Source organism: Sesamum indicum, linkage group LG11, assembly GCF_000512975.1.
Source record: "Sesamum indicum cultivar Zhongzhi No. 13 linkage group LG11, S_indicum_v1.0, whole genome shotgun sequence".
Classification (NCBI taxonomy): Eukaryota; Viridiplantae; Streptophyta; class Magnoliopsida; order Lamiales; family Pedaliaceae; genus Sesamum; species Sesamum indicum.
This window is the reverse complement of record NC_026155.1, coordinates 13,874,553-13,900,901: the sequence shown is the minus strand read 5'-3', so window position 1 is coordinate 13,900,901 and position 26,349 is coordinate 13,874,553. Positions and strand designations below refer to the sequence as shown.

Genomic DNA, 26,349 nt, shown 5'->3' with positions numbered 1-26,349 from the left:
TTTTTTATTTTTTATCAGAATTATTTTTCTTACAATATATTATTCTATTAAACAATATTTAATTATTATAATTATTTTATACATATATATATATGCATATTTAAAATAATAGAATTGGAATAAAAATAATAATAGTCCAAAGCCCTAAGTTTGCTGGCCCAGTGGCTGCTAGTGCAGTAGTGGTAGGAGACAAGACTTTACTGCATATGCATTATTGATTTACCCGACCCCTAAAATTAAATGTCCGCTGCATTTATGATCAAAGCTATTCTACATTTATTTTTGCCCGCACTTGTACTCCTCCTACAATTTCATTATTTTCGCAATTGAAATTAAAGACTTTAATAAGTGTTACTATAAAACACGGTAGAATGGAGAGAGAAGGAAGAGAAGAGGTAAAATTGCGGTTATCATCCGATACGCTTGTAAGTTTGGTCCTACGGAATTAACAAATTGACCCAAAAGGCAAACGGCCGTTAGGCCACTGCCTAAGTGGTTTTCATAAAAGGGAAGAAACGAAACGGCTGTTTGCCATTCAAGATGAAAAGTGCCACCTTTTAACGCCAAATTTTTCTAGAGAAGAGAAGTGAGAAAGAAAGAGCCCCCCGCCCCCCGCCACCGTACATTTATTAATACAAGTAAATTCTACTTCCATTCCCCTTTTCTTTTCTCCATTATCATACACTATCTAAATTCTCTCTTCCATTTTCCCATTATTATATAAAGGTTTAATTTTTTCATATACATGTAAGTATTGTACTTAAATTACTCGTAAAAATGTTGAGGTTGATGACAGGAAAGGCAGGGCGTAGTGGTTTTGGATCAGCTTCAACTGCTGAACAGGTCACTCATGGGATTGATGCTACCAATCTCACCGCAATCGTTACTGGTCAGACATTTATATATGCAAGCACAAGAACATGCATCTACTGTGTGTTGTGTGTCAAAGTTAACTCTATATATATGCATGGCAATATTTGATTGAATAAATTGTGCATTTAATTTGTTCTTGAAATGTTCATATGGACAAAAACTTGAATGAAGATGGGAAATTGTTTGATTGTAGGTGGTGCGAGTGGGATCGGGATGGAGACAGCGAGAGTGTTAGCATTAAGAAATGCACACGTTGTTATTGCTGCAAGAAACATTGAGGCTGCAAATGAAGCAAAGCAGCTCATTCTTAATGACAACAAAAATGCTCGAGTCGATGTCCTTAAACTGGATCTGGCTTCGCTCAAGTCGGTCAAGGCATTTGCTGATGCGTTCATTGCTCTCAACCTTCCTCTAAATATCTTGATGTAATTCTACTGTTTACTTTCGATTGATTGAGAGTTCTTGTCGCTCTTACATTTCGATGTATCTGTCTTAATTGATGAAGATGAGTTTTAACTGATTTTCAGAAACAATGCTGGAATCATGTTCTGTCCGTATCAGCTGTCTGAAGATGGGATTGAGATTCAGTTTGCTACAAACCATCTTGGTATAAACGCAAAAGTTTGGTCAAATTCCAAACCGGTTTCTTAAACCGTGCAATTTAATGTTTGTTATGATCATCAGGTCACTTCTACTTGACCAATCTTCTCCTTGACAAGATGAAAGAGACAGCAAACTCTACTGGCATTGAGGGCCGAATCGTGAATTTATCATCAATAGCTCACATACATACTTACAAAGGAGGAATCAGATTTGCAAAAATTAATGATAAAAGCGGGTAGTTTCTTAAAAATCTTCATCTACTTTTATACTATGATAGTAAAAGCATTCATCATCACCATATTTTTCCTTTATCGACATTTAATTTTTCAATATTAATGTCGATGAAAGGTACAACAGCAAGAGGGCTTACGGGCAATCTAAATTAGCCAACATATTACATGCTAATGAGCTCTCCAGGCGCTTGAAGGTTTATATATTTACTTGTATGAACTGATCTTATGGTAGAAAATTTACTCATTAAGTACTCGAGTTCTAATCTTTGTGGGACGTCGTAGCAGGCCGAGGGAGTAAATATTACTGCAAACTCAGTTCATCCAGGGTTGATAATGACCAACCTCTTTAAGTATTCTGGCGTTTGGATGAGTAAGTAGTGTGTAATCTCACACTGGGGAAAAAAATTCTCTACATGTGCTTTTCATTTATAGCCTTTGTTTTATTGTACTCATCAAGATTTTTTTCACGCAGAAATTCTCAAGTTTTTCACTTGTATCCTATGGAAGAACGTCCCTCAGGTAACATATCTTTCAATTGATTCTTGATCCTGTCGTGGTGCTGTTTCAGTCAATATCTTTTATTGCGAAATGAAATGGAATTAAAAACGATAGGAGATCTGAAATAAGAACCATTTACGTTTTCTCAATTTCGACTTGTGATTTTCAGGGTGCAGCCACAACGTGCTATGTTGCGCTTCACCCTAGCTTGGAAGGTGCAACAGGGGAGTACTTTGTGGACTGCAATGAGTTCAAACCGAGTAGGTTTGCAAGGAACGAAGTTTTAGCCAAGAGACTCTGGGATTTCAGCAACAAGTTGGTCAATGCAGCTGAAGCCTCTTAGATTTTGCTTCTTCCGTCTCATTCTTGTCATCTCAAGCCTAAATTGGTGATGCCAAATTTGATTTGAATTAACAAATTCATTACAATAGACAGAAGGTTGTTGTACTTTGGAAAACGGTAAATTCAATGCTTAACAAAATAACTCGCATACCAATATATATATATATATATATATATATATTGATAAATTAAAAAGAACATAAGCAATCTCTGAATAAACGACAAATGTAACTACACTCCAAGCTCAGCAAAATTAATTGATGAAAATCAGCAATGGAATTAAAGCACAAAAAGAAATATAAGGATTATCGACTATTACTCATCAACAGTTGTATCAGAAGTGCTCGTCTTCAGCCTCCCATAAGCCCATAGCTTTAACCACGCAAGCCGAACAGGCTACGATTACTGCTGCAAAAACCGGCGGCACAAGCATATCTATACTGGATCGCTTGAAAAAACGAGCCGGAAGGCAAAAATCCTCCGACGGAATATCTAGCGGCAACCTAAGGAAGCCTCCTTCACGGCACGCCTGAGATGAAGAAGAGTTGGGGCTGATGGCGGAAACAAAAGCCAACTCGGGCGAGAACGAGGCGACGGCGACGGTCACCGTTAGAATGGTGGTCCAGGCGGCGGCGTAGAATAGGAGAGGCCACCTTGGATGAGGAATGATATGAAGCAATAATGAGTTGGAGAAACTGAAACTCATAACTGGCAGCAGTATGGTTTAATTTCTTTTTTCTTTTATTGCTTAAAATGGAAAGCATATGATTTAAAGAGAAAGGATGGAACTAATCGCAACTAATGCATTTTGTATGGAAGAAAGGATGTGTATTAGTTGAGGTGGTTAGGGTGGTAAGCGATGCAAAGGGCCAACATATGTATATATATATATGTTTCTTATTTTGATTTTTGGGTAAATTATACCAAATATTATGATAGCTTGTTGTAATTTTTCCTTGATTTCTTGGTAATTGTTTTTAATTAAGAAAAAATAAAATGTATGTGCTGTGTTGGGGGGTTGGTTAGAAGGAAAGGAGGGTTTGGAGTAGAAATGAACGATTATTAAGGAGTAAGTGGGTGGGGGAGGTTTACGGGGAAAATTGAAATAATCCAACCTAGAGGTACCGAAAATGCTGCTGCTGTTAGCAACAGGACACTAGGAATGTTTGCAATTTTGAATTACAGAGAGGTCCCTAGATTTTGTTGAAATTCCTAGTTGATAAATCATGCGCCGTCTTTAACAAATTAAGTAGATTTTAAAATATATTTAGCAAGCTTTTATGGGAGTGAACTCCTTGATTTGGTGAACAACGCCACGGTACGGAAAAATTGAATTTTATTAAATTTGAATTAATTATATAATAAGTTCAATATACTTATAATATGATTGGTATATATTTTCAAAAAAATACCCACTTAAATATATAACATTTGATGATTGATTTAGGTAGATCAAATTTAATTTGAATAAAAATTTCCCAATAGCATGGAGCATTCTTTTTTCCTTGGGTCATAGCTGTACGGTGGCTTTGGTCTTCGTGTATTTGTTGGGCCCATTAGGCTTTAACGAGCCCACAATCATTTGGGCTTTTCATGGGAAGTGATTGGATAAAAGTTCAACTCCCCAATTTGCATAACACAGGCAACAAAGCCAACTTTCCCAAGAACAAAATATCAGAGAAATCACTCTGTGGGGCTTCTGGTTCATCAAGTGTTGGCAGAGTCATTATTATGTACAACAATAAACATGCAACAGACTCGGGATGCATGTTTGCATACATTTGGGTACTAAAACATACCAGAATTCCCTCAAAGTACCAAACAAAAAAAAGATTTCGTGGAGCTCAGGCAGCGCCATACGAAAATGCTTTCTCCACCTTGAGTGTGAGAAAAAGGAACCCCGCGACTGAGATGCAGAGAGCCACGAGCATGATCACGACCATTGTCTGCAGTGATATAGAAGTGCTGATGAAAAACACTACTGCAATTGACACGCTTTGCCATAGCTTAAGCTGCGCAAATGCTCCTTCCTGCAATCCCAGAAGAATGTATATGAATATAAGTGACAATTTGAGCATTAGAATGACTGTAGAGGATAGAGAGAGAGTTAGTACTAGATCATGTTTAAATAGAATGCCGGGCAGTGCACTAAGCTGCGTGTTGAGCACTCCATCACCGATGCCCCACAGAGCCCCTATGACAAGTGGAAGCAATGTAGCAAGTAGTCCACCACTCACGCTGAAAAAGAAGGCAAAAGAAGCAAGAAATATTACTTTGGAAGTCTTAAATAATACGTAGCTTTCTAAAAATTTAGGTTCCATGAGAGCACAAAAGTTGATGGGAGAGTCCACCTGTAGTTTGCCAGAAGCCAAAGCAGTACGATCAGCTGGATTAAAGCTCCGCCTGAGACTATTATTGTGATTGTCGAGAGACCCGAAGTAAGCTGACCAGCTGCTAGTGAACTCTGACAAATGTTCCAATAGCAATAAGTGACAATCAACTTCAGTTAATTCAAGTGGCACATCACCCAAGAAATAAATTTATGTTACGAGGAACTAAAGCCACTAGGACATCTATATTTTCGGGGTAGATAAAATGAATATACTGAAACGACATTCAATAATCTGTATTAACCCAACGGAGATGAGTATAAACTGAGAATGGCCTAATCTTGTTGACTCCTAAAATCAGCAGTAGTTATTTCTGATTTGCCACTTACCAAAGCATCAAAAATTCCATAAACAGCCATTGCACCACCAACACCACGTTCTCCGAGTGCAGGTTTGACAATTTCTTTAGTATACTCAGCCCTGGACAGGAAAAATTAACTTAACTGCAGAAGCAGACTATACTGTTGAGACCTAGACATATATAAAGTACAATGATTGCTTAAATAATAATTTTTCTGGTTCATTACCACACAAACGCTTGTTGTAATCCCGAGTATGCAATAAGTGGGATGACCAAGAGGATTCGTACATCAAGCAACAGAATCAAGATAGATTTTAACAATGATCCTATTGAAGATGAAGAACTGACAGGAGATTCTTGCAGCCTTTCTTCTTTGCCGTTTCTCTTACTCAAGAAGCACATAAGAATTGTACCTAAAGTCATGCTACAGAGAAAGAGAATCAAAAGTAAAGTTGTGCCACTGGTCCGTCCTCCCTGCAATTTGTATTGTCATACAGTTAATACTTACCAAGAGCATATGATAAATACAAAAAGTAGCAAACTTCAGCGAATGCTTATTTCCTTGATGACAAAATTTCCAGAAACGACAATAATTTTTATGGTGTTTATTTCAACGAGGAAGCCTCATGAAACAAAGGGCATGGAGCCAAATGCTATAGCAGACTAAGTCTGATTACCACAAAACATCAAGGGTCCAAACTTAAACTCCAATTAATGAGTCTAGATACCTTTTCATCCCTCAACACAGCAAGAGTCATAAGGTTGCCAACAAGCTGCAGAATCATAATAGAACAGGTCTCGTCAAAAGTTTGTGATATGATTATTTAGGAAGACAGACCTGACAGCTAAAGTTTTCAAAGGAAAGTTTAGATGATGTACCTGGTGACATGCAAACATCCCCCAAAACTCTCCATTGAATTTCCCAATTACTGTTCCTTCATGCAAGTTGTAATCCTCTGCATGACTATGAGCAGCAGAAGTGAGGTACGTCCCCTGACAGAAAAGGTCCGGGAAAGAGATCAGCTAGCAATAACAAACTAAATCATAGAAAGATTCTGAAGGGATTTGCTAACCTGTCCAACCCATATTATGGAAGCTGCAAATCCCATGTACAAGGATGTTGGCACCATGGTATACCTAAACAATAAAATAAAAAAATACTCCAGATAAATGGAGATGTATAGTCCACAGATCTCAGAACTCGACTTGTTTTGGCCACTATATCATCATTGGCATCATTAAGTTGAAAATCCAACATGGTGAAAAATTTGTCACAGAAATCTGAAGACACCAGATGAATTTCAAGAATCAAAATTTGCGAAGGTGTCATACCATTAAAGAAAATAAGAATCATAAAGAACTAAATTAAGGTTCGCCTACATTAGCATAATCTATCACAAAATTCACGTGACAAATTCTAGACAAAGTTTCATTTCCCCTCCCATGAATGGAACATGGAAGTAAGAGTCCTTATTCTGTTAACTTTAGATAGCACACAGAAGAATGTTTTGAATTACTCAGTGAAAAATGACAACAAATATCCCTCACCAGAAAAAAATGGAAAAAGATATCGATAAATGGAACAATGTGCAAATTCAAATTCAACTTTCCATGACAACGTCGGAACAAACCACCACTATAATTGAACTTATAAGAGTCAATTTCCATGCCGTCATCTGAAAAAACACCCGCTTAAAACAAAGCCACTTCCTTTGATCCTACACTACTACAGAAACATAAACACACAATCCGATATCACCAACAACTTCACAGGTGGAACTTAATAGGCAAAAAGTCAACCAAATCATAGTTTGAAACTAAATCAGAGACTACGTGAGATATACCATGAGGGCTTCAAATTTGCTGCTGTAAACAGCCAATATCCAGTTGTACCAAGAACCAAAGCATTCTTTGATCCCAGCTTCCTCACCACCAATGAAGCAAACACCGAAAAAAATGCAAACGACACATACAATATCCCCAGCGATATAGTACCCAAATCTCCTTCCTAAAAGCCCAAACAATAGGGAGAAAGAACAGACATTTTCATCAGAAATACACAGACCATGCTGGTTTAGTAATGGAACTCCAGGCAAAAGATCTTTAGAGAATATGAGAACTTTACAGTGTTGATTGTGCTTTCCAAATTCTGAACAGCACCATAAGCCAAGAAAATCAGGAGGAAAGCCCAGCACAAGATATGAACATCTCTTTTGTGGTTGAGTGGTTGAGATTGTGGGTGGTTTTCTTCAACAACAAGTGGCGATTCTTCGTCGGTAGCCATTGAAGAAGAAGAAGACTGATCTTCCGGTCCAATCACTCACATAACAACTAACACGTATAAATACACAAGCTTCTTCTGAATCAAGGGGTAAAAACGAGTTAGCCGGCGAGATTGAGGAGAGAAGAGGACACGAGGAAGAGTTGTTCGTGAATTTTATTGAAGATATCGAAGATTCGGAATCTGAAGAAAAGACATGTTCAGGCGGCTATATAATAATATCATAACTCGAGAGTTTGAGGAAGAGCAATAGAGAAAGACATGAGTGTTTTTTTAATTCTTGATTTTCGGCCTTCCTTTTATAAAAGAGGAGTTGTTTTTGTTGCCAAGTTTTTGTCCGCTTTGCAGCCAATTTAGATATTCTTGGAGTAAAAAGAAAAGAAAGTGTCGTTTGCGCGGTTGAGGCCTGCGCCGAAATGTCTTCTATCCCCCCCTATTTTGCAGTACAATTTAAGAAAAACGATTAATCATTTGATAATTATAATAAATGTCATCAATATTATCAATTAGTTTTGACCATCCCAGATTTGGATAAAAAAATTTCAATCAAACACCTACTCTGGTTTTCACTTCTAAGTTCAACATTCAGTCCTCCAAAATTGTTCTCTTCTATCTGCTTGTTCCTTTGTTCTTCATTCATATTCTGCTTTGTTCTCATCTGCTGAACAGTAAATCACAACTTATTTCAGATTATTACTCAGTCAAAAACGAGGGAAACCCAAATGATAATCGATTCAAGAAATGTGGTTGCTTAATGTCAACAATTCTTCATACAACTTCTCAAGCAAAGCTATGCTAACAGTTCAAATATTTTGAGCAAACATAAGCTCTGCATAAGGTAACTTCAGAAAAGTAACTTACAGAACACTCATCGTAGTGTACATGTTCACTCAGCTGCTTTTACACTTGCAATGCCTCATTAGAGTGGCGTGGAGGTCTCTTTAGGACAGGGAAGTCAAGGGAGGGAAAGGAGAGAGTAATTACTTTCACATTTTGAAGGCTGAGAGGAAGGGATGCTCATTAGCTACCTCTAAAGAAACACTACTTTGAAGTTGTCTCTCAGAGAGAAACTAATCAACTATACTCAGTTCAACAGCAATTTTCAGTTATGACAATTTGAGTAACAGTTGTTGCAAATAAATCAATTAAAAGAAATAACAGAGGATGCTAGAAGATTCCCCAGCATTGTGCAAGCATCGATCGTAATTCCTGGACCAAAAGAAAATCGGATGCCATCTACATCTCTTAACCCCAAGAAAAGATAAGGCGTCTTCTTTCATATTATAGAGTCAGCATTCCCTTCTATTTCTTCCCCCAGGCTTAAGATTCTTTCTCTTGCATCAAGAAACTGCCAAGGAAGTGTGGAGAAACTACTGGTTGCATAATGTTACCAATTTTTCTGTTCACCAGTAACCTTTTCTGGGTTTTCGGCTATTCAAAACACGGCCAAAAACAGCCAATGCATCTGAAAATTTACGGATTTTGAGGAATCCCATTATCATGGCTACCTCACTCTCCGAAAATTTTGCTTTCATCATTACCTTGTCAATGAGTTTCACTAAAGTTTCCTCCATGTTTAAAGCACAAAGCCCTTCAGCAAGCATATAGAATGAAGAAAATTCTGGGAGATATCCTTTCTCGGCCATTTCAAGGGCAAAATCAACAGCTTCTCCAATTGGACCACCACCAGAACAAAGTCCTCGGAAAACAATTTTATATGAAATAGCATCAGGAGGATCACTCTTCTCCTCCATTTCCCTAAAGAGTCGCATGGCTTCTTTAATTCTTTTCCTTTTGAAAAGTGCCTGGAGTATAGGATTATAAGCATGGGGAGTCAAAATCAGTCCTTTCATCTGGATACTTCTGAGAAGCCGTGTTGCAACCTCAGCCCTACCAGCTTTACACAGTCCCTGAATCAGGGTCCCATAGGTCACAACATCTGGCTCACACCCATTTGAGGTCATTGTTTGAACGATATCTGCTGCTTTCTTTATATCTCCTGCTCTGCAAAAGTAAGAAAGGAGGGAATTATAGGTGAATTTATCAGGTTTCAATCCTTCCATTATCATCTGGTCCATAAGCTGAGCAGCCTCTTCCACCCTCTTGCACTTGCATAGACCATCAATAAGGGTGTTATATGTCACTACATTTCGCGAGACCCCTTGCAGTTCCATCTGATCAAATATCTCCTCTGCCTCTTCAATTTTATTACTTTTGCAGAACCCATCAATCAGTGTGTTATAAGTTACTACATTTCTTGCGCAGCCACTTGATTCCATGTCTTTAAGGAGTCTCAGGGCTTCATCAAGCTTGCCTTTGGTGCAAAGGCAGTCAATCAATATGTTGTAAGTAAACTCATCTGGTTGGCATCCTTTTGCCTTCATGTCCAAGAATACTTCCATTGCCATGGTAAAGTTGCTAGCTAAGCACAGCCCTTGTATAAGAGAATTAAATGTAGACACATCAGGCATAACACCCTTGCTTGTTAGAACACGTGCAAGCTCAGTAGCTTCTTGCACTTGGTTCTCTTTACACAAGGTGCTAATAATGGTATTATATGTGACTGCATTTGGAGAACAATCTCTTGAAAGCATCTGTTTGAGAACTTCCATTGCCTCTTCAACTTCACCCATTTTACAAAGTCCAGATATCACAGTGTTATACGTGAACACATCAGGATCAAAGCCTTCTTGGAGCATCAAATCTAATATCTCCAGAGCATGATTCACATGTCCCACTTTGCACAAACCACTTATCAAAGTATTGAATGTAAAGTGATCTGGACAAAACCCTTCGTTAACCATCTCTTGCACAAATACCAAAGCTTCCTCAATCCTGCCCTCTTTGCAAAACCCATTTATCAGGACATTTATCGTCACATTGGTCCACGCACATTGAGCTGCCACCATTTGTTCTCTAACCCTTAAAGCTCCACTAAGGTTGCCTTCCTCAATATAACCCTGCATTATCGTCGTGAAAGTTTTCTCATCTGGCTCTAAACCATAGTTGGGCATCTCCTCCATCATCAAAATTGCAGGCCTTATTTGATGTGCTTTACATAGGGCCTTTATCAATATATTAAACGTCGAAACATCAGGCTTCACACCATCATTCAGCATCTTAGAATGCACGCTTTCTACAAGTATCAACTTATTTCCATCAACAAGAACATTCAGCAAGAAGTTATAGGTATGAGTTCCTGGCTCCACTCCAAACTCTTTCTCCATCAACTCAAGAACTCCAACTGCTTCATCATATAACTCAAATTTCGCATAACTATCAATTAAAATAAAGAAAATACCTTCAATAACCTCAAATTTTGAATGCTTCATATCATCCAAGACCTCCCTCACCGAATCAAAAGACCCCACATTCCCAAGCTTTCGAAGGATTTCCTCATATACAGGCAAAGTGGGTACAAAATTTGGTTGCTTGGACGCCCATTGAAAAATCCGGAGAGCCGACGTTTCATTCTCTTCGCAACGAAGAGTGTCCAAAAGTTGCTTTGGGCTAAAGTCTGGAGAAAGTGAAATGCTTGAAAGACCCGACGAAACGGCACATGAGAGTCCCGAAGGCTGCCTTACATTAATTCGTGGAAACGGGAGTGAAGTTACTTTTGCGGGTTCTGAATTCTGATGAAAAAGAAAGGGGAGGTTCGGATTGTGAGAAGGAGCCCACGGGTGGCACTTCAGGCAAGATGAGAAAGCCATTCCAGCGATCAAACAAACATCTGGTGTGCAAGAAAAAGCACCTAGAGACCTCTAAACGCAACCTAGAAGTAGACTGAGACTGAGCTAGGAGGAAAAAGGGAACAAGAGTATTACTTCAGGACCAGATGGGAAGCACGAAAAACCTCAACTGGATAAAATTTCTTGGATGCAGGAGCCGGAAGGGGCAGGGGTAGCAGAGGGGAAGAACTCCGTTGATCCCAAGCTTACCACTGTAACCACCAGGATAACATTCCCACTTGTTAAATCTCAGTGGAAAACGAAAAAAATCTTCGGTATTTTTTAATAGGGTTAAGACCAAGAAACCCCAAGGTCGTTTTGCACTTTGTACTGTAACCATTTTTTTTTTTTTTAAGGGATGTGACCCGTACAAACAAAATGGTTAGAAGCAAATTGCATCCAAATATTGGAGGTGTCTACTTTTAATCCTTTTAATATTTTTATCGATATATTTACATGTGAATAATTATCATATGAAGTTGTTTTTTAAATAACGATCCATAAATTTCAATAAGTTATTTTCATTCATCGAGCAATAACTCAATTCACTAATTTATTAATATAACTAGCAATAATAAATAAATCATAATAATTTATATAAAATAGGACAAATAATCTCATGTCCAATAAAATTGGAAACTTGTTAATCAAACCTCAAACTTAAAGCATGCAAAGCTGTTAGGGACCATGAGAAGATAGAAGATATTTGCATAGACCTTTCTTGGAGTTCTAAGATAAAGTTTAATCACTATTTTAAAGCACCAAAATATTTTTTACTATATTTCAGTCTCTTAATTTTTTCAACTTACTATTAAATTTCAGTAACATAAATTCGTAACATTTCGACATAGACTCCTAAACATATCATCAAAGCCAGACAGACAAACAAGTTCGCAGGGAATTAGGAAGTGGTGGATCTCGGCAAGCACAAGAGATGTCAAAGTTTATTTTGACACAATACCACAGTTAGTTCCATGATTCTGACAAACCACACCTCTAATATCATTGTCACATCCTGAGTGGAAATTTTGCCTGGAACCCAACAAAAGATGCTAAAATTGGGGTAGCCCAACTGTCTAGATCGTACACTGTTAGTCCTCGCGAATCCCTTGGGCAGCCACTAATGTATAAATAGCCATACTTTTTGTCTCCCACCCAGCGTTGGGGCAAAGTTGGATTTCCCATTGTTAATACAGCTGAAATTCGGAAATCATATATATAGCCACTAGTATCAAATAGTCGATATTAAGACAAGCAAACCATCGCCACCCAGCAAACGGTCAACGCTGATACAAACTAAGTCGTTCTAAACAGTCAAATAATGCATCAGCAGAACTTTCCCCATCCAGCAAATGCATCAGATTTGGAAAAGAGGAATCCCGCAAAAATATATCTCAAGTAATGGTTAAAAATCTTAATTTATCAACAGTAAAAATTGCAGATTCATCCATATATAATCAAACCACCAGCAGAGTAGAATATTCTTGAGCTAACAATACTTTAGCTGGTTGAATATATGAACAAGTACAAATTCTATAACATTTGTTCCCTTATATGAATTGCTCAGATGCAGACTAGATGAGATAAGTAACATGCTACCTCGCACTCCAAAACAAAAAACCAAGGGTCAAATGCATCCTTTTGAGTATCCACACAGGGAAGAGCATCAACCCCTCTTAGATTCTTACATACTTGAAGATATCAAACTACAATTGAAACTCCCAAATGAATCCTACCTAAGTTGGCAAAATAACATCTTATATCAGACACACATAAATTCCACTTAAAATAAAGAACCGTATAGAAAGTACTTGGTGACTATAGTCATCACTACCCACATGTACCAGCCCACAAACTATAGACATTCTTTTCAAGTAAAGGTGACAGCAAAGAGGTCTCTGCTGCAGAGGGCCTAAAGAGACTTAGTTGGCACGGCTCTTAATAACATCAAGCCCCATTTCAGTTGGATCAGTTGCTTGCAGTTCCACTTGAATTCCATCCAGCTCCCTCTTAAATCTGTCCTTTGAGCTAGCATAAATCATCTTGCTTCTGACTCGAGATGTGTCAGGAGACCTTACATGGAAAATTCAGTTTAGCAAATGTAGCAATGCATTTATGTCAAAATGGAAGTGCAACATAATATAGTTGAAGAAGCCAAAGGTACACAAACTGTTAAACATACCAAGCAATGAAGAAAATCCTACTTTTCTGGCAATTCTCCGCAGTCACAAAGTCAAAATCGTAGACTGCATAGCGACATTCATCCACAGGAAGACTAGCGGTGAAGTCGTCATAGTTTTGAGTTGGCTCACCAACTTTTTCAACAACAACCTGCTTCTGCTTTTCCTCAATCTTAAAGACAATGAAGCGGTGGGTTCTTTTCGCCTTCAGTTCTAAGAACCTGAGCTTGCAATCATCATGCACAGCCATCCCAGATGCCGCATTCGCCTATTAATAGCATCATAAAACTAACATTCAACTAAAGTGCAATTGAAATTTTCAATCATGTTACCGCTAGATGGTAACCTGAAAAGCAAAGAACTAGCCATGTAGACAGATGGCAGAAAAACAAGAGTCAGGAATCATCAACAGAGAGCAAAAGAAAATCAAGAAAAATCAGAGAATCGAGTAAATCTAACCCCACCTCAACTGTCCCTTACATGCCACTAGATGCACAAGAGAGAGAGAGAGAGAGGGGCCATTTAATTTCAGATATCATGCTGAAAAAGCAGAGATTAGCAACCATATATTTCCAACTAAAGTTTCAAAAGTCTTTTTCCCAAATATATTTCAAACGCAACCAACCTTCACTAGTAAAAGAAGGGTGATCGAGAGGATGTTACCTTCCAGTTACATGTGCCCTCACGTGCTTGCAGCATTCATTCAGAAACTAAATGAATCAGAAGCAGCGAAATCAAGCAATCATCCCGACACAAATAAACAGGTGAAAGCTACATTTGTGGTTGGGTACATGAATCAACGATATTCATAATTATCTCTTGTGAATGATAATTTCAGAAAATGAAAGTATAATCTCGTTATCAGTGAAATGATTAATAAACAACAAGAATTCTCAGATCAGTTACACTTTATCAACTCTATGCAATGGCTAATCTATTTTTCAGGCAATCTTAACTCAATTGCAGAAAGGTTTCCGGATAAGAATTCTAAAACATGTAATCAACAGAGAGATCAACTCCACAAACTACAGCACTCTACAGATCAAGTCACCAGAGTCAAATAAACTGCCGATCAAACATAGTCCTCATAAAATCACTTCAAAATTGAACAGAAATAAAATCATAGAGATCAGATCAAGCATAGATGAAGTACTCATCGAAACCAAATTCAACAGTAACATCAAAAGCAATGGTAGGTGACAAAAATAAGAAGACGAGGGCTCACCATTGTTGGGCGTTTCCTTAATTTTGAGCAGAGAAGGCGACGACTTAGAAAGATTTCGAAAGAGAAAATAAGAGAGAGAAAAAATGAGACCCGCCGATAATGCGTGAGGCGCGGTGGTAATACGATTTTTAGCTCTCTTTTATCGAGTGGATTCGGTGAGGGTTTTATCTTCTGCGAGACAGGTGTACTGTTGTAGGGTATGAGTATGGTTAAAACAACTGCGAGACGCCGCGTAAGCTTAATTTATTTGAGAGCATTTAGAAAGTGCTCCGCTGGCGGCTAGGTTAATGCCGAGCCGCCGACTCTGGAAATTGAGTTCTTATGCGTATGCTGTGTGTGGCAAGGCAAAATTTAGATTCAGCCCACGCTCAATAAAGTTGCTCCTAAATAAAATGGCTTTGTTTGGTTTTATGTTTTTGCTTTTTTCGAAATAAGATAAAACACACTCAATATTTATTTTTATATTTTTATACTTTATTTGTGTGTTTTTTTTATTTTTCAACTTTCTATATATACTTATATATATAATATAAACGAGATATGATTCGATAATAAACAGTGATTTTGTCTTCAAAATACAATATTTATATATAAAAGATATAATTTGATAATGAACTGTGATTTTTGTCTCCCAAATCCGAACATCAAACCTACACCACTTATTTTAAAATATTTTAAATTACTTGAAAATACAAATCCAAATATATCATCTATTTTCAATACACACTTATTTATCTCTATTTTTCTCTCTCTATCTCCAAAATACAAAACAAAACACTTAAACTACAAATCCAAACACTATGAATATTTTTTACAACTAGCCGTTGTGCCATGTATTTTTTATGTATTTATAATAAATAATATTTTATATTTTAAAATATATCATTAATAAAAATATAGAAAGAAATACACTACATTAAACCAAATTGACCAACCCTTACAGAATGCAATCCTCTTTCTAAATGATTGGATACAATTACTTATTGTGGTGAGTTATACTTAAATTTTATATATATATTTATGGCAAAATCAATAGATTTATATGAATATGTTGGTTTTCCATACCGATGACGTAACATTTTAAATTAAAAATATAGTCAGATGTTAGCTGTTTATCAAATAGTTAAGAAAAATGGTTACTTGGGAATGAGATTTTCAAAGGTAAGGTTTGGGTGATCTGAGTGAGCCGAGCCGAGTATGCGGACTCTAATAATGAATAAAAACAATTAAGAGATGGGAAGGGAATATTGTGGAAGCAATAACGGGGTCCACCGTGCACACTCATTCTCTCTCTAACTTCCTACTCCTGCGTCAATACCACGCTACATGACACTTTTTTAAATTTGTTAGTTGGCAAACACTCCCCACCACTATTATCATTATTATTCAAATCTGAAGGTGGGATCCAATTCAAAGTTGTTTGAATCACGACATATAGGATATGCGTACCTTTGAGAAATGCGTTTTTACGCCTCAATTCTTATTGACGTAGCAAAAAAAATTCCCTCGGACTGCAAAAACTAACCCCGTCTCAACCAACAAATCATATTTTTTGTATAACTGGATATTGACAGAATAATTAAATCAATTGCAGAATTAGACAATGTTATTAATTATCATAATTAATTTTTTGTAACAATTATTTTTTTATTAGTTTCTTTTATATATATTCTTTAACTTAAAATTATTAATATAATAAAAAACATACTTTAATAAAATGATATGATGAATCTTATTTATCTATTAAAAAAATAAGAATGTTATGTCGTATGTAGTTCGAAAAAGTAGAGAACATGGGGTCTAATCAAATCAGAGAGTGTTTATGTTGCAGTTTCGGCATGAAATATGAAGTGTGATGTGTTTGGCCTTAGGACATGTTTGGGTGGAGGTAACATGGACGAAATTGGTGCTCTTGGATTCAATGATTACAAGCTGCACCTCTAATTTCAATCTTATCCCTACATCAATACTTGCAAATTTTATCACACACCACACACTACTTACTTAAATTTAGTATCTTAGAGATAAAATCTTAGGAATACAATGAATTTCGTATATTGAGATTTAATTGCTTGATTTTCAAATCTTTTTAGCATGGGTGGGTGAGATTGTTGGAGATGAGATTTTAGAGGGTTTTTGACTAAATTTATTTAAAGAGTCTTATATGCTTGTGTATATTATAAGATTTTTTTTAGAGTATATAAAATGCTGGATCTTTTTTTTTTTTTTTTCAAAAAATAAGTTTTGAAGTGTTTGGATAAAATAAAATTATAAAATCTACAAAATGTTAGTAATAATAAATTTATAATTAATTTGGAGAAATTTATTAAGATATTTAAAATAAGTTAGCAATTCCTTATTTATTTATTTCAGAGAATTTTTAATCTTATTTTCTGAAAAGTTATCAAATATTTTATGTTATTTTAAATTTTCAGACATCTCATGAGATGTTATAAGTAGCGTGTAAGTTCACCCAAACATCCTATTAAATTGGTAAATGTTACTACTTATCAATTACATGACCTACCCGTTATACGCAATTGAATAGTAAATAATAATTCCTATGATAATGAAAATATTTTTTCTCTAATAAAATTTCTGCAGAATTTACCACATAATTCAAAAATTTCGAAAAATGTAGACATTTGGGAACAGTACTTATAAATTTCTGTCGGTCCAATACATGCTTTGAGGTTGAGGATGACATTTTCTATTATAGATTTTCTTTTATGTAATTTTTTTGTCTTTTTTATATTTTTATCCTTGTGTCATTATTTTAAAAAATAAAAATTTCAAATGCATCATAAAAGAATTATAACCCAAATGGAATTTGATTGGATTTGAATCAAATATACGATAAGTACAATATATTAACAGTGTGATTGATATACAATTTAAAAAATAATAATTTATTATTTTATAATTAGTTTAATTTCACCAATCTTATTTTGAATAAAAATTTTCTGACACGGTGGATATATTTTGAGGATGAGAAACAAAGTTGAGAACAAGACCAAGCACAATGAATATGTCTTGAAAATCTGTGCAAGACAGAATAGGTAGGAAGATGTTTAAAGATTTCATGTTGACCAAAAGAAAAGAGAGGTTTGAAAAGGCAACAAAGCAAAAAAAAGTCTGATTACCAACTCTCGGTCGGTGTACTTTTTCTTAAATTCCTGAGAGAAAAAAGAGAGTGATATTTCGGGTCTTGGTCGTATTCAAATGTTTGCTGATGAAGCCGAGTAAACAATCAACAACCATTGGATTATTGCAATCAAGTTTCAAGATTCACCACCGTCACAAGGTTCAAGTTCGATGTAATGTCTCCATCACTCCTCTTATCGTTTTTCTTCTTTTCTCCTCTACTTTTTCCAGGAGGAATTAGATTACAATGAACTGCTCGCAAACTTAGTAAAAGACGTGTTTTCTTTGCTTTGATACTTGTTTGATGTGAACTCTACCTCTCTTCTCTCCAGTTAGAAAAATGAGATTGATGATATATATGTCAAAAGAAAAATCGAATAAAACGTGATTGGAAAAACTGGATTTTCCGTAGGGGAGGTACGCAGTGCAGGAGCGGCGCCGAACAAGGTCGTATTGCAAACAAGAAACAAAATACAAATCATTGTCAAAACTCAGTAGAAGCCATGAAAAGAAGAAACGGACTTGAAATTTAACGATATTACTCGAGCACGGCTACATCATGAGCACTCAACATTTTGCAGTTTTTCTTCCTCAAAAAGCGATCTACTTAAAAACACGGCTTTGAGAAATATCCTACAGATTTTATTACATACTTGAAGCAGAAGATCAAAAGCTTATCCTTTCCTAGAACGATCGGCACTCGGCATTATTTCCTCTGCCGGTTTAGACGGCGGCTGCGGCGGCAGCTGAACGCCTCCGCCGCTTCTATCTTGCGGTGGTGGAGAAGCTTTTGTCGCCGGAGGCGGCGGAGCAATGTCGTCCGGGAGAGGAGCGGAGAGGTTGTCGGGTATGACGAAGACGCCCTGGGATGGGCGCCGGTGGTGGCGGTTAGTTCTCTGAGACATTTTTGTGAAGCACTGTGTGAATGTGTGGTAAAAAAGAGGGCATAGGAGAATGGTTTATAGAGAAAATGGTTGGTTGGGATTATATAGGCAGGTTAAGTCAAGGATTATCCATTCACATTGGGATTCTGTGCAATAAATTGTCTAAATTTTTCAGAATCCTACTTCAAATCTTAAACAAATTAATACATTATTAGGTTTTGTAAATTTGTAACAAGAAACAGTTTACTTAACTTTTCCACATGGCTGCCTGCTTGTGTAACTTAGAAAATATATGTTTTTAACTTTATATAAATTTTGAGACTATGTTTGAATTGATTAATGGGATTGTATTTTTATATTAAATTAATATATATTTAATAAGAAAATAAATAAATATATTTTTACATAAATTACTGTTTTATAAATTAAAAATAAAAGATAAAAACATAAACAAAGAGGCTAAATTTCCAAGACCTTTTTGTCCCTTTTGACTAAAAAGACAATATACAAGTGATAAGAATGATAGTCCAATAAGACACAATTACAAGAGCTTTCACTGTTCAACACGTTTTTAAATGAGTCTGACATTATAAGTCCCTGGATATGTATTATCTATTATTAATGATGTTACAAATAATAGTTTCTTAAGAAAAAACAGTGATTGACAAATATTTCTCTTTCTTTCAGGCTCTCAATCTCTGTTTTCTAATGCTTTTTTGTTGCCTCCTCCCTCTTCCCGTGATACTGGTGAGCTATTTATAGATGGGCTTGGAGCAAGTCGTTCATATGTAGATCTTCAAAAGATATCTTTTTTAATGATTGTGTCTGACATCTTTCTCAACTTGCTTAGTGAGATCGTATTCGAGCTCTTAAAAATTTAGCTCACTGATTTATAAACTCTTCGTAGTGGTTCCTCATAGGCTTTTCCTGCTTGAAAATCTTTTTCTTTTTTCATCTACTTTTGCTTTTCTTCAGGGCTTAGACCTCTATTTGTATGACCTTCTCCACTTGATTATGTTCATTAGGTCGTAGGTTTGTATGTTCTCCCTCAGGTCGTGGATATCTACTTTTTCCTTATGTTATGGACTTCTATTTTTCCCTCAGATAAATTTTTTTGCTCAAAACGTAAATTTGTAGCTTTTGCTCGAGCCATAGATATTTTATGTTTTCCTTGTACACTCCCCCTTCGTATAAATTTTTTATTTTGCTCGTTGGCCTCTAATTTCTGTAGGTCTTTTAGATTTTCATTGCTGGTATGCTTTTTGTTGGTTCTTCGTGAACTTCGTTTCTTTAATATTATTTTATTATACCTAAATTATCGTAAAACACTCAGTGTACTGAATTCATTCATTGTGAAATTACACATGGATTGATATAATGAATGGCTTTAATTTTGGGGGATGAAGAATGTATATAATTATTGAAACTTATGTGAATGTGATATTTTAAATGAGTAAATTATATCTTATAAAAGAATAATACTAAATTTTTAATATGTATATTTAAAATGGAGCAATTTACCAATCTGTCTGTGGAGGTAAATAGCTTCACTTTAAAAAATAAATGAGGAGATAAATTGTTTTATTTATAAAAATACAGGGGTAAATTGAGGGACATAAAATAATAATTTATTTATTTATAATATTAAAAAAAAATATTTGTATTTTTTTCGATATAAAATTAAATAACCCCATCGAAATCATAACTGCTGAAGACACTTTTATATTTTTTACAAGCTGCTCAACTACTCCATCAATCTCCCATAATAGCTCACAAAATCACATGAACCATACAATGAACAGAAATCAGTGTGTACGATTGCCATAATTGCAGTGCAACTACCATTTTTTATTTTCAAATTATCGACGATAATGCAATCTTAAGATTTTTTATAAAAAAATTTCAGACTATTATAGTATTATTGAATCCATGGGTTATATAAATTAATGTAAATTTGCGTTGTTTTAATTCTTTAAATATAATTATTGTATTACTGGTTCTAGTTCAAGAGCGTTTGGGTTGGGATTCACCAGGTGGATTAAGACTCATAGGTTCAACCCAAAATTGGATTACTCATATTTTAAAATAAATTTATATGAGTGAAAGTTAAATAAAACTTATATTTTTATACAGGTTGGATTTGAATTGTTAATAATTTTTTTATGTGCAGAAGAAAGTGGGCCGGGGCTCCAAGTTCTAATGCTGATTTGATTCCATACTATGACCCGGCCCATTTACAAATGACATAAATAGTAACCTATGAAAGGGTATGCCTCATTTTATCACTTTGCTTGCTGATACTTGGGCCTTGTATTTGCACACCTATTTCTACTATAATTATGCCTCCCCTAAACGGAATTGTTATAGTTTACTCACATGTTGTCCTCATTTTTTTTATTCATATTTATACAACTCAAAAGGTGATTTCTATTTTTATTTATGAGTGAAGAAAGAACTGGTTACTGATCCGACTTAATTGAAATATAAAATTTGGACCTTGCATTTAGTGGTTTTTATTTATACCTCTCATGGAGAAAAAAATAAATAAAAATGGGCCGATTCTATGTAATTTCGCATAATATAATTATTGGAGATCAGTTAACCAAAATAAAATTAATTTTATTTCCCATTTACAAGAAAAGATAACGTACGTGATTTTCAACATCGTCAAAATGTTCAGTCATGTGACCTATATCAAATCATCCAACGGTTGATAATGGTGGCAGTGTAACGACAACCCGTGGTCGCGCGCCTACTGAATAATGCGAGTCTAGAGTTCTCCTATGAACGTTTCATTTCATCCCGAGTATCTTGTCGGGGGGGTTTTGCTAGGGTTTATAGCTAGCTTTCTCTCCGTTAAACCTTACCAAGATCTAAAATATATATTTCAGTCTTCAAAAGTCATACCAAATGGCATTCGCCTCCGCTTTTCGTCGCATTCTCAGCGGCTCTACCACGCCGTCGCTAAATATTCGCTCTCAGTTCGCTGCGATTCGCCTCAATTCTACGCTTGCGACCCTCACCTCCCCCAAGCTCTTCGTTAGTGGTATGCTCTGTTTATTTTTGTGCTCTCCTTCCTACTATATCCTAGCCCTGAAAACTTTTCTAATTTGTTAAGTTGTGGTCGGTTTTCTCAATTTGTATGAAATCTTACGCTTAATCAACTACTATGCGTTTTGTATATGGGGGAAGAATTTCGACCCTTCTTCTGCTTTGTTTAGCATGATCTGACTGACGAAATGGTAAATTGGAAATAACCTAAGATGATTCATCGATTTTGCACAGTTGACGGAGATGTCTAATGAGTACAACCTTGTGTTTTTCTTTTGGCTTCCTATTTGTCTGTTCATGCTTTGAAGTAGAAAGACCGGGCCGGCATCTCCTATTAAGTAGTAAGAGTACAATTAATTTGCGTAAAATTTTGCTAAAAGCTTGGGATCTGCGTAGATATCTGACTTTTTCTCCTTGTTGCTTTTGTTTTTCATGTTGCAAGTAGATATACTTAAATGTAATTATTAATCTTTCCAATATGTTTTGGAGCTCTGCGTCAAATGAGTATTCTTGGAAGTTGGGGATACCTATTAGTTGTCTTGACAATGCAGATACTTATCCTTTCATCGTCTGAGTAGACCATCATTTAATTCTAAATGGAGCTTGAAAGAGAAGAGAAAAAGATTGTGGTTTCCGAACTTTATAGCATCTAAATATAAAGAGTAGGTGCAGAAAGGGTTTTAAAGCATAACCCCAAGTGAAAATACAACTGTCATGGACCTTTAAAAATGGAACTAACATCTTTTTAATTGGTCTGAAAATGGTTCATTTTCATAGGTGGTGTCTAGTCTTGCACTTAGCATTGGTATTTGGATGTCAGATGTGCCTGGAGTTCCCCCATCAATGTCATATGCCTTTAGGTGCTCTTATTCCAATTATAATGTAAAGCTCACTGCCAACATTTGTTAACTTTGGGTGGTATTATGGTGGTTGACTTATGATTTATTATTCAAAGGGATAGAAGAATTGGAAAAATTAAAAACTGCAGGAGAAGAAAATACTCTAAATTTCCTTTTGTGTGCTGAGGGAGCTTCTTGATACAGTGTATGGTAGTTGGTAATCTTGTTTCTTGTAGTGCATATCATTCAAGAGTCTGTAAAAACTTTGTAATGTTCCTTGGTTTTCACTATACAGGTCTTTCAAGAAACACAACCGATGAAAATCTTTACAAGGCGTTTGCTCCATTCGGCAGGCTTCTTGAGGGTAATGAGATCTTGCTCTATTTCTAGGCACACTGCCTGTCTTAGATTTAATTGCATTCAATTCCACTTGATTTAATCTCTGAACTTCTGTCTGGTTGGTTTATCCAGCAAAAGTGATCATTGATAGAGGCTCCGGAAGATCAAAGGGGTTTGGTTTTGTTACTTATGAAACAGTGGAAGAAGCTGAGAAGGCACGTGAGGGAATGAATGCCAAGTTCCTCGATGGTTGGGTAATTTTTGTTGACCCAGCGAGACCAAGGGAAGCTCAGCCGCGCCAACCTCCTCGGCAAGACATGCAGTCTACTGAGACTGGGTTCACCACAAACAAGACCGTTGGATGGAGTGGTTTTTGACGTTCATGATATCATATTATTCCAGAATATTTTTCATTGTATTTGGCAAAAGCACATTATCTTCTGGAGAAACAATGCATATCATTACATGAGACATTATACTCCCAAGTCCTTGGGCACTAATATATACGACTATATGGGCATGATTGGTATATAGTAATGAAGTTAAGTGGGAATGGGATGAATTGAGGTGTGGAATAAAGAAGGGAAATTGAATAGCATTCCTATAATTGGTATACTCAATAAATTAGAAGGCATTATAATTCATTCCTTAGTTCCTTGCTTCATTAGTTGATTCTATTAATATAATTGATAATTAGAAAATAATGATTAGTAATAAAAATTAAATTATTTTTATGATAAATTTTTGCTTTAGTAATTTTTTAAAAGAATTATCTATTCATATTTCTTTTGAAAATGTAGAATTCAATCGTATGACAATAATATTTAATTTTTTTTTTTACAGAAGGTTATAAACAATTTATACAGCATCTCATATTTTTTAAAAAATATATATTTATATAAAGTTTTTTTTACAAAAGGTTATAAACAATTTACACAGCATCTCATATTTATATAAAATATATATATATATAAATTATTTTTTTTTCTAAAATAAAAAAATTAATTCGAATAATAGACTAATGTATTTAATCAGTGCATTTATCATTATTTATTTAGTACTCAATTAAAATTTTTCTTTTGAGTTAATAAAAATAATTAAATATCAAAGTGATCATTTTTTTCTTACCACGCATACATAATTATTTCTCAATACTCGATACAAAAATTATTTAAATTTAATATCAATTAAAACTAAATATTAAACTAATACAAGGAGAGAGAGAGAACTTTTATTCGGGAATAGCTGATACCATATTGGAGGGAGGGAATAGCTAATCCCTTATCTAAGCGAATAAGAATCCTCAAACTTAAAACATACCAATTAAATGTATATGAATTGACTCAAGAATACTCATTCGATTCCCACACCATTCTTACCTACCAATCATACCCTAATATGCTATAGAATCGTGTCTCTTAATTTTATGGCATGTTTATGAATCCTGGACGAGATAATTAGGACCTTGTGACCTTGATTTCTAGTATATGTAGTTTAGCTAAGTTTAATTATATTTGTTATATGATTTATCTTATATAACTAGATAGTACCCAAACTAGAATTTTTTACTAATTTTCTCATTCGAATTTCCTTATTCGAAGTTGGATGCTTGAGTGTCTCTGGTACTTCAAGTTTAATAAAAAGTATTAAAAAAAGTACTATTCACTCTTTGAGTAATAGTACTATAGTGTTTTATCTTAGATACTCTGTATTTTTCATATATGCATTTTTACCAAAAATCCTTATTCAAGAGTCTCTAGTCATGTAATTAGTTAATTTTCTTAAATTATACCTTAATTACATGACAAATGCATTATATTTTCTTTTTTGGGATCACATTATAAGAAGAGGGGTAGGTTTATCAGCTTGTTAATCATCCAAGTTTCTTTTTGCCACATTGTGGTGCATTTATGTTGGGTTTTTACTCTTTTTCCATTCTTTTTAATCTCAATAATCAACAGCTAAAATTAGAATGCTATTCTGAATCGATTGTATTGTCATATATATATATTTGAAAAAAATAAATACCATGAAGAAACAAAGTAGACGTTTAAATTTTTAGAAAAATTCCTCCTTTTCATTGATCAAATTGAAAAATGTCTTGAGAAAGTGTGATTGAAAGATATTATTAACATATGTAAAAATCTATTTTAAATATGTAAAGGAGATATAATTTTATATGCATAAATATATTGTTGATAAAGTACGAAATATAATAAAATAAAATATAAACTGGTTAAAAATAAATAAGTTGCAGCAGTAGAAAGTAGAAAGTAGAAAGTGAAAAGCATAAGCTCAAGAAACGAGCTCCACCCGATATTGGGCTGAGGATCGCAAATAATACGGATCTACAACAGATAGACCTTCCAACTCTTCGTATTTCATCCAACCCCTCAATTAAGCGTAATAGGGCATAACCCTAATCCAACGGCAGCTATGCCAACATCACCTCCATCCGCGTGAAACTCCAGGGAACCAATAAGAACACACCCCGCTCTCTATATAAAGAATCCGCCACCTTCGTTCTCTTCTAAAACCAAACTCTTCCCTTAATTCGCTCAATTCCGTTCTTTTAACTCTTCTTCTGATTCCTTGAGATACATTCTCCCACTAATTTCGGGAAATGGCACCAAAGGCAGAGAAAAAGCCAGCGGAGAAGAAACCGGCCACGGCAGAGAAGAAGCCGCCCAAGGTAGAGAAGAAGATTGCGAAAGAAGGCGGCGCCTCCGATGGCAAGAAGAAGAAGAAGATCAAGAAGAGTAGCGAGACTTACAAGATATACATATTCAAGGTTTTGAAACAGGTGCATCCAGATATTGGAATATCGAGCAAAGCTATGGGGATTATGAACAGTTTCATCAATGATATCTTCGAGAAGCTCGCGATGGAATCGTCGCGGCTGGCACGGTACAATAAGAAGCCGACGATTACATCGCGAGAGATTCAGACTGCGGTGAGGCTGGTTTTGCCTGGTGAGTTGGCCAAGCACGCCGTTTCCGAGGGTACGAAGGCGGTGACTAAATTCACTAGTTCATAGAATAATTATCATTTTATTATGGTCTATTGTTGATTGGAGAGATTTATGACATTGTTATGGAGATATTAGGTTAGATTTGTGAAAGGAAACATAATGGATTTAGGGATCTCAATGGAATTTACTGATGCTTTTGCTTGAAATTTTGTTTCCGCTCTTTTCATTTGATATTGAATAGTTGCTCAGAGAAGTAAGCATTCGAATTCACAGATTGCACCAAGTTATCATATGAATAAGCACAATCAAACTCTCCACAAGGGAGACATCAAATGTTAAATGCAGTTTCACACGATAAACCAACATGCCATGTATCAGGACAAACCGACATTTTTACATAAATCACAGATAAGCCGAATTGCAACTAAATGCATTTGATGAAAATTTGTATACTGGAGCTTTATTAT

The 26,349-nt window shown here is 35.5% G+C and overlaps 7 protein-coding genes and 1 long non-coding RNA gene across 9 annotated transcripts; 4 read left to right on the top strand and 4 right to left on the bottom strand.

Moving 5' to 3' along the window:
* On the top strand, positions 671-2,581 carry LOC105174428 (short-chain dehydrogenase TIC 32, chloroplastic). The gene is made up of 8 exons (XM_011096534.2): positions 671-889; positions 1,067-1,298; positions 1,401-1,480; positions 1,558-1,711; positions 1,825-1,903; positions 1,995-2,079; positions 2,182-2,228; positions 2,377-2,581. The coding sequence occupies exons 1-8, from the start codon at positions 778-780 to the stop codon at positions 2,548-2,550; spliced, it is 963 nt and encodes a 320-aa protein (XP_011094836.1). The 5' UTR covers positions 671-777; the 3' UTR covers positions 2,551-2,581.
* Positions 2,846-3,415, bottom strand: LOC105174427. The gene has a single exon (XM_011096533.2). It carries the CDS (start codon positions 3,253-3,255, stop codon positions 2,884-2,886), a length of 372 nt encoding a protein of 123 aa, XP_011094835.1. The 5' UTR covers positions 3,256-3,415; the 3' UTR covers positions 2,846-2,883.
* Positions 4,154-7,903, bottom strand: LOC105174426 (UNC93-like protein 3). Its single transcript, XM_011096532.2, has 10 exons — positions 7,366-7,903; positions 7,085-7,248; positions 6,314-6,377; positions 6,120-6,233; positions 5,969-6,013; positions 5,467-5,714; positions 5,269-5,359; positions 4,901-5,013; positions 4,664-4,787; positions 4,154-4,579 (listed from the first exon to the last, which is right to left on the bottom strand). The coding sequence occupies exons 1-10, from the start codon at positions 7,522-7,524 to the stop codon at positions 4,394-4,396; spliced, it is 1,308 nt and encodes a 435-aa protein (XP_011094834.1). The 5' UTR covers positions 7,525-7,903; the 3' UTR covers positions 4,154-4,393.
* On the bottom strand, positions 8,237-11,579 carry LOC105174425 (pentatricopeptide repeat-containing protein At3g53700, chloroplastic). Its single transcript, XM_020697826.1, has one exon. The coding sequence runs from the start codon at positions 11,229-11,231 to the stop codon at positions 8,925-8,927; it is 2,307 nt and encodes a 768-aa protein (XP_020553485.1). The 5' UTR covers positions 11,232-11,579; the 3' UTR covers positions 8,237-8,924.
* Positions 12,704-14,809, bottom strand: LOC105174424 (actin-depolymerizing factor 1). Of its 2 annotated transcripts, XM_011096528.2 has the most exons (4): positions 14,655-14,777; positions 14,093-14,139; positions 13,432-13,697; positions 12,704-13,322 (listed from the first exon to the last, which is right to left on the bottom strand). In XM_011096528.2, the coding sequence occupies exons 2-4, from the start codon at positions 14,126-14,128 to the stop codon at positions 13,172-13,174; spliced, it is 453 nt and encodes a 150-aa protein (XP_011094830.1). In that variant the 5' UTR covers positions 14,129-14,139; positions 14,655-14,777; the 3' UTR covers positions 12,704-13,171. The 2 variants fall into 2 exon arrangements, with proteins under 2 accessions (XP_011094830.1, XP_011094831.1); XM_011096529.2 differs by lacking the exon at positions 14,093-14,139 and having other exon boundaries at positions 14,655-14,809.
* On the top strand, positions 17,710-18,724 carry LOC110012829. Its single transcript, XR_002288030.1, has 2 exons — positions 17,710-17,971; positions 18,211-18,724. It is a non-coding gene; the product is annotated as an uncharacterized LOC110012829 (long non-coding RNA).
* Positions 21,456-23,442, top strand: LOC105174423 (glycine-rich RNA-binding protein 6, mitochondrial). Its single transcript, XM_011096526.2, has 3 exons — positions 21,456-21,728; positions 22,868-22,936; positions 23,044-23,442. Exons 1-3 carry the CDS (start codon positions 21,593-21,595, stop codon positions 23,286-23,288), a joined length of 450 nt encoding a protein of 149 aa, XP_011094828.1. The 5' UTR covers positions 21,456-21,592; the 3' UTR covers positions 23,289-23,442.
* LOC105174422 (histone H2B.9) lies at positions 25,391-26,088 on the top strand. The gene has a single exon (XM_011096525.2). The coding sequence runs from the start codon at positions 25,535-25,537 to the stop codon at positions 25,946-25,948; it is 414 nt and encodes a 137-aa protein (XP_011094827.1). The 5' UTR covers positions 25,391-25,534; the 3' UTR covers positions 25,949-26,088.

Excerpts from the sequence above, each read along its gene's own strand:
- LOC105174428 (XM_011096534.2), top strand. The coding sequence starts at position 778 with ATGTTGAGGTTGATGACAGGAAAGGCAGGGCGTAGTGGTTTTGGATCA. Across the intron at positions 890-1,066 it reads TCTCACCGCAATCGTTACTG|GTGGTGCGAGTGGGATCGGG; the intron begins GTCAGACATTTA and ends GTTTGATTGTAG. Across the intron at positions 1,299-1,400 it reads CTTCCTCTAAATATCTTGAT|AAACAATGCTGGAATCATGT; the intron begins GTAATTCTACTG and ends ACTGATTTTCAG.
- LOC105174426 (XM_011096532.2), bottom strand. The coding sequence starts at position 7,524 with ATGGCTACCGACGAAGAATCGCCACTTGTTGTTGAAGAAAACCACCCA. Across the intron at positions 5,360-5,466 it reads TTACAACAAGCGTTTGTGTG|GGCTGAGTATACTAAAGAAA; the intron begins GTAATGAACCAG and ends TTTCCTGTCCAG. Across the intron at positions 4,580-4,663 it reads TTCTATTTAAACATGATCTA|GAAGGAGCATTTGCGCAGCT; the intron begins GTACTAACTCTC and ends CTGGGATTGCAG.
- LOC105174424 (XM_011096528.2), bottom strand. The coding sequence starts at position 14,128 with ATGCTGCAAGCACGTGAGGGCACATGTAACTGGAAG. Across the intron at positions 13,698-14,092 it reads AGGGCACATGTAACTGGAAG|GCGAATGCGGCATCTGGGAT; the intron begins GTAACATCCTCT and ends TGCTATTAATAG. Across the intron at positions 13,323-13,431 it reads AGGATTTTCTTCATTGCTTG|GTCTCCTGACACATCTCGAG; the intron begins GTATGTTTAACA and ends TTTCCATGTAAG.
- LOC105174423 (XM_011096526.2), top strand. The coding sequence starts at position 21,593 with ATGGCATTCGCCTCCGCTTTTCGTCGCATTCTCAGCGGCTCTACCACG. Across the intron at positions 21,729-22,867 it reads CCCCAAGCTCTTCGTTAGTG|GTCTTTCAAGAAACACAACC; the intron begins GTATGCTCTGTT and ends TTCACTATACAG. Across the intron at positions 22,937-23,043 it reads ATTCGGCAGGCTTCTTGAGG|CAAAAGTGATCATTGATAGA; the intron begins GTAATGAGATCT and ends TGGTTTATCCAG.
- LOC105174425 (XM_020697826.1), bottom strand. The coding sequence starts at position 11,231 with ATGGCTTTCTCATCTTGCCTGAAGTGCCACCCGTGGGCTCCTTCTCAC.
- LOC105174422 (XM_011096525.2), top strand. The coding sequence starts at position 25,535 with ATGGCACCAAAGGCAGAGAAAAAGCCAGCGGAGAAGAAACCGGCCACG.
- LOC105174427 (XM_011096533.2), bottom strand. The coding sequence starts at position 3,255 with ATGAGTTTCAGTTTCTCCAACTCATTATTGCTTCATATCATTCCTCAT.